The following is a 6,861-nucleotide window of genomic DNA, read 5'->3' as shown; positions in this document are numbered from 1 at the left end:
AGCTTTCATTTCATTTATCAAGTGCTTTATATTTATACTTTGTCCATTCGATACCAAACAAATCAGAGCTTGATTTAAATTAGTCCCAAATGTAATGTCTAACATTTGAAAACCAATACAGACCTTTTCCAAGAACATATCGAAACTTAAGCCTCAGAAGTAAAGTGAGAATGTTCCTTTAGTGAGAAACGTGTCCGGCCTGCTGGTCTTGATATTCTGCCACTAATCCTAAAAATGTTCCTTTAGTTTATCAGAAGAAGCTTTTTGAGCTTTTGATCCAACTCCATGCCCCAGTTTCATCTGTCCTCAACTACAACCGGTGATTTCATACCTGTATGTTAATCAAAGTCTTTATTACTGTCCAGTTAGAGTAATTATGTCATACAAAATGTAAACCTTGGATTCAAAGATGTATTTGTCGTGTACAAAAGTAATCTGTGTAGTAAAATGTTCCTACGGTCAGACTAGAGGGGGAAAAATAAGGATCCCAAAAAATAAAATGAAATCATTTAAAGGAAAGAATGAGTAACCTAATGTCGGTTCATCAATAAAGTTTACTTTGGTGTGTTATGAGAAATGAATGCCATATTTCACAGCATTCAAACTGTTTTAATATCAATTCCATGAATATATCCTCTATATAAACAAATATGTATGAAAAAGAACACGCTACATAAAATAGTAATAGAGTTCATATTACAAAAGGCAGAAAATATATTAAACAGTATTCAATACAAACTATTCACTGAAAATGTTTAAAAGCAGATCACTTTGTACAAGGAGTGTGCAAAATCAATGTCCCATCAGTGGACCTTCACATGCTGGTTATTTCTTCTTCTCTAGACAAAATAGAAGACTGAATGTATGGTGTCGAGGACCCGTGTGCCTCTGACACTAAGAGACTGTGCAAAAGTATACAAAAAGGAGCCAGAAGTCGACAGGAGCCGTGAGCGCCGGTCAGTAATGGCTGAGCTCCTCTGGAGGAGGCGGGAGGAGGTGACCGTCGTCTCCTCCGACGTAGGCGCTGATGCTGCTGCTGCTCTCGCTCCCCCAATCGTAATTGTCGGCAGCCAGACTGGAGGGGTCAAATCCAACAACGCCGTCAGGCTTCTCGTTCCCACTTCATGGACGTCATTTTGGTGATCGGATCGCGGCGTTTACCTGGCTTGGATGTTCTGAGGCATGACGCTCCACGCCAGGTCGTCGTCGCTGTCGTAACGCCGCGGGTTGTCGAAGAAATAAGCCCTGGAGGAGAAGAGGTGACCGGGAAGCCCCGAGCCGCTCTGACGACACAAAAGGTAAGATGTCGTAGTCTTATATTAGAAGACTGTATTACACACTCACTTTTAGCACCGCACAGTTCCCAACCGGTTTGCCTCGTTTTTAACTTGACTACATGTTGAAGGCATCAAACAACAAGGCAGAAACAGGCCTGGACTCCTATAAACAATCTTGTCACCCTCTCTCCTCAGATTCATCTTGTGACCCCAGGGAGTATTCTTCCCCCCACCCCCAAGTTAGAAAACACTGTTTGGGTGCTCGCGGGCTCACCCTGTCGAGGTCTGGCTGCCGAACTCTGAAGAAGAAGACCATGAGCGAGGTGGGGAGCAGCTCCCATATGAACAAGATCACCCCGAAGACGATGTAGCCGGCGTCGCCCAGAGTCGACCGTAAATCAGCCTGAAAAACAGAATGCCACACGTTTACTAATGAAACGCTCTTTGACCCAGAGACGGAGGCAGCTGTGTCTCCTAATCAAGGTCCTCACGAGGAAAAAACACGGTCAACAAGGCTAAAACAAAATGAACAAAAACAGTCTCTTTCCACTGATGCTCATAGAGAAGAAGAAAAAAGCCTGCCCATTGGGACCTCTGGCGGTTCACCTGGTCTGAAACGTTGTACCAGTCGTAGTCAAAGGAGTTGATGCTCTTGTTTGAGAGTCCCAGGACGACCAGATTGTAGCAGGCCCTGGAGGAGTACAGGAGGATGACCAGGGCTCCTATGATTGTCACCTGGCACACTGACGTCCCCTGCACAGATAAAGAGGAGTTGATAACAAATTACCATCTTTTTTTTCTTTCTTTTTTTTTAACTACAGGGAAACTCAAGGTGAGAACAGCGACGATACATTTTGCAATCAAGGTGCCAATTATATTTTTGCTGAAGTGCACCCGGTGTGTCACAAGAACAATACCAAGTTGCTAGGAAACAATCACTATGTACACAGCACAATTGATAGGAAGTCGTGCATCCTCACACAAGGATAAGCAGCGCCTGACACACAACACAAAAGTCACTTTTGTTCCCTTTCTTCCCAGAGGGTGCAGAGCTGTAGTAGAACTTATACTTATAATTCATTTAATAATTCATCTAATGTTCCTCTCCGGGCCAAACAGGACAGGCAAGTATGTCTTACTTTGGATTCCAGGTAAATGTTGGCCAGCGACATCTTAGCAAGCTTGTAGAGGCACAAGGAGAGGGAGACGGCACACAGGACGAAGAGCGAGTCGTTGATGGCGACCCTCACAAGCACGATGGTGTGGGCCTCTGCAAAGGACATCCTCACCAGCAGGGCGCACACTAAGTTCACCACTAAAAACACAAGGCTAATGAACAGGAAGAGCAGGTACAGCGGCAGCCTGAGGATCAGGAAAAACACTATCAACCTCAAAAGTTTATTTTCAAGGCCAAAATAAAATCACAGACAAATATAATTTAATGGTGAAGGGATTTGAATCTTACCTGTATCTCAAAAGCTCGGGTGCGTATTTCGACTTTGCCTTGAAAACAACCTGTGAAAAGACACCAGTTACCGCTTCACGCTGTTTAGGCAGCCCACTTTCACTTCTGTATTCTCACTCAAAGGAGAACTACAAAATATATTCTTCTGAAACAGGAACCTCGCAGTTGAACAGCAGAGTTGTGCGCATTGGATGCACAGCGTTCACACAGCACAGGGTCCTGTCACAGTGACTACTAGAGCGTCACGTCAGATGGATTCACTGCAGCAGTCAAAGCAAAGGAACGGAGATGCAGTTCATTGCTCTGAACATCAAGTTCATCGTTATATAATTCAATACATTTAAAGCTGGAATTATTAGTGGATTAGCAGAAATGTTTTTATCGGGCAAAAATGTCAAACAATTGCTGGTTTGTTAAAAAAAAGCATGGGCGGTTGAAGAAAAGAAACTTAATAAAGAATAATCAATAGGAGGAAATAATCATTAGTTACTCAATATTGTGGTATGACTTTAAACAAAGTGATCAGTCCTAGTTTAAAGGTTTTTAATGTGACTATCTCTAAATGATCATTGTATTCTGTTCAAGTTCAAGTCATGACCAGGAGCCATGTTATGCTTGGGTTTCAGGCACTGGTTCACATGAGGTCAGTGTATGTTAAATGACCTCCTTCAGACATGATGACACTTAAAAACACCCTGGAATAATAAGGAATGTCTCATAAATAATAATTAACTCGTTAAAAGGAGCTTGTTCAGGACAATCGCTGGATGCAAGTGTGCTCTTGTTTCCCACATGTATGTATACATTGCAGATTGACTTTCAAACCAGTCTGCACTATGCTGCTACACCACCACCACCACCACCACCAACTGTAACTCACCTGTGCCAGGTAGAGGTTCATGAGGCAGAGCGTGAAGAACTGGAGGCACACGGGGAAGCAGTACAGCAGCCAGAAGGGGAACGGGCCCAACTTGTTGGCTGTCACCAAGTTGTCGAAGTAGAAGGAGAAGAGCACGGCGCGCAGGGCCGACCACAGCAGGCACAGCGACAGGAACGCAGTCTGGTAGCTGAAGCGCTTGTGTCGGTAGCGCAGCACCAGCCAGAGCTGCACGTAGACGAAGATGAAGAGGAGGGAGTAGAAGACGGTGTAGGCCACCGTCAGGCCCAGCGTGACGTAGGGGGGCACGGCCGGACTCAATGTAGGCAGCGGCAGAGACTTGCCCACCGGCGACGGCTCCTTCTGCTCCACCGGGGCCTCCATGAACCTGCTCTCCCTGGCCGCGGGAGGAGCGGGGAGGGGGCTGTGCCGGTGTTGGCCGCCGGTCTCTGTCTCCGCAGAGCCGCGGCCAAAGGAACAGCAAATGAGAAAGAAAAAGAGGGACGTGACAATGCCGCGAATGTGGCCGTCAAGTGCAGGGAGAGGAGAAACGCGAGGGGAAGAAAACGAGGCGAACTTCCTGCTGCGGAGCCACGGACAGCCAGAGAGCGAGGCACATGATCAGTGATGAGACTGAAGACGCTTGTCGGCGCGGCAGGAAGCTGCTGAGAGCCGCCTGCAGCCCGCAGCTCAGCGCGAGGACAGGGGGGACTAGCCTCCGCCCCCCACGCGCTCGTCACGTGACGCCACGCATCAGCTGACGCACGCCGCTGTACCTTTAACCCTGTGATGGGGCTTCCCATCGCTGCCGGGATCCCAAGAGAGCCTCTTGGGTTTACTTTCTTTTCATCGAGGTGCGTGAAAGAATGTCACATGGTCATCACTCAACACTGAGTGAGTTAATAAACAATCCATACAACGGATCCACGAGCTGTATGCGCGGGCCTACAGTGATATAAGGTTGATATGTTTAAATGTTTAGGAAATCGTAACTCTAAAATCACTTAGATAGCTTGTATTGTTGCGGAAATTGCTGCGAAAGATACAGTTAGTGTTAAATAATACAAGTGTACTATATTAATAGTATTTTATTCAAGTTCTAAGAGTGAAATAATGTATTAGAATTGGAGATAAAAGCACAACAAAAAAGCACTGGTAACTGTAAAAGGAAGTCATAATTGGAGTCGCAATGTCCCTGGTTCTTACTGTCTCGCTTCACTGTAAACTTTCAAATAAAGGTTTAAGAAAGAACCCAAAGACAGAATTAACCACTTGATTAACAGTTTGCATTATCTTTACATGAATTAGTTAATACAATATCCCTAATCATCAAATTGTGTACATTACAGTTGTACCTAGCTTGTAATCCAGCCTTGACGTGATGGTAAATTGTCAAATAATGGTCACATTAATGCAGCAGAGTCAACACATTCAGACATTCAGATACAAATCTTATGCAAATCAGTAGCATTTGTAATTGGACCCCTCTCTGCCTGTGAAAAACCAGGGTTTGTTTTCTTGGACTTTAGAAAGCTCCTCCAGTTGTGGCAGTGAGTAGCATGAGTTCTCCTCATGACAAATGAACTGATCCCAATGCGTAAAATCACAAGAGCGAGTTCCCCTTTAATACAAACTCAGAGTACTTCAGGAGTATTTAGAGAAGCAGAATTTGGTTTATGATCAGAGAAGAAGTTTAATCATTCAACCTCAGTCAATCTTGTTATGGTTTGTAGTAGCTGTGTTTTTTGTGTGTTTTGTTTCACAGGGCTGGGGCATGTGAACATGAGGAAGGCCAAGGATGGAGGTCACTCCAGCTCACCTTTGACTGCAGTGAAACGTTAATCTTTTTGCACACGGGGACACCACCAGGCAGGACGCTGTCAGCTCCAGCACCTCCCTCTTTGTACAGCCCCATTATTAAATATCCTTTAAAACGTTGGCCACTAATGCGTGATATGGAGACATTCATTCTTTTACTCACACCATTTAATAATGTCTATGTAAGCATAATATTTCGTCAAAATTTAAAAATATATAAAACATTTGATGTGTTTGTTCCCAGAGTTCCCTCAGCCAAGCTGCAGCCCTTTATAACAGCCATATCTCCAAGTTTGTCTGTATATATAAAAAAATAATAATAGAGTAGTGACGAAAACGGCACTTCAGCCTGATTATCACGCCGATCAGATCCAAGTGCACTGCTGGTTCCCAGGCAACACGCTCAGAGAAAACAGACTCACTCAAACACATCACTGGCCCCGAGGAAAATATGCCGTCAGCCACTGAGTGTCCAACAAGGGCCTGCTGCGCATCACCATCAGTGCAGTGGACTATTTGGTCAGCTGATGTTGAATGGTAAAATAAATAAATGCATATACATTTATGGTGTTGATGTTCCTATATGTATGTAAATCTGTATTACTCTCTGAAAATCTTCTAATTCTCTGGAGAAATATATTCAGAAGCCATAAACGCAAACGTTATACAAATGATCAGAAGGTGGCGCCTTTAAACCGTATAAAGGTGGAAGGAATGGGAGGGCTTCAAAGTGGGAAAATGAATCAGAAGAGACAATTAAAGAGAAATGAAAACCAACAGAAATGCATATGCAATGTTTAATTCTCTTAAAAATGGTCTCTTAAAAAAACATGGTTCCTAGTTTAGCATTTAAAAATCCATCAAAGGCATCCAGATAGATGTTTCTGCACATAACGTATCTCTTTTCAATAATGAACTGGTATGTATGTCTTCAGATTACTTCTGATTTCAGCCTTTGTGGCTGAAAAGCTCATCTCAAAGCTCCACAAGCAGCGAGGCTGAAAACAGAAGGTTTTCCCTGAAGGTGACGCAAAATGAAAAGATAAAAGTACCCAATAAGTTTCCCAGCAATATGGACATTTTATACTTTGACCTGAGGGTGGTGTAAGAGAGTAGCTCCACACAAGTATACACAAAACTCTCGTCCTTTGTGGATCCCAAACTATTTGCCTTGTGATTGTGATCCCCTAAAACTAACTAATGTCTCCTGGACTCTTCATCGCAAGTTGTCTTCTGCTCGGTCTGAGAACACTAAATAAAAAGTTTTACAAAAAAATTCCAAGGCTTACTTCAAAAGCAAAAATGCCATGAAAAAAAAACATAAATTATAAACTCAACACATTTTCATTCTCACAACTTTACAGGGGCACTTTGGCAATCTTAAACATATTGGTATTCCCCAGACAGGGAAAAGATGCATGATG

The 6,861-nt window shown here is 43.7% G+C and overlaps 1 protein-coding gene across 1 annotated transcript; it reads right to left on the bottom strand.

The window, feature by feature from the left end:
• Positions 1-588: 588 nt before the first annotated feature.
• Positions 589-4,311, bottom strand: gpr137ba (G protein-coupled receptor 137Ba). Its single transcript, XM_068567967.1, has 7 exons — positions 3,623-4,311; positions 2,743-2,792; positions 2,417-2,639; positions 1,884-2,030; positions 1,552-1,680; positions 1,162-1,283; positions 589-1,075 (listed from the first exon to the last, which is right to left on the bottom strand). Exons 1-7 carry the CDS (start codon positions 4,001-4,003, stop codon positions 958-960), a joined length of 1,170 nt encoding a protein of 389 aa, XP_068424068.1. The 5' UTR covers positions 4,004-4,311; the 3' UTR covers positions 589-957.
• Positions 4,312-6,861: the final 2,550 nt, after the last annotated feature.

This window comes from Clinocottus analis, unplaced genomic scaffold (genome assembly GCF_023055335.1).
Source record: "Clinocottus analis isolate CAN_PGR_092001 unplaced genomic scaffold, fCliAna1.0.p SCAF_8, whole genome shotgun sequence".
Taxonomy (NCBI): Eukaryota; Metazoa; Chordata; class Actinopteri; order Perciformes; family Cottidae; genus Clinocottus; species Clinocottus analis.
Note: the sequence above shows the minus strand (reverse complement) of the source record. Positions and strands in the feature narration are given on the sequence as shown.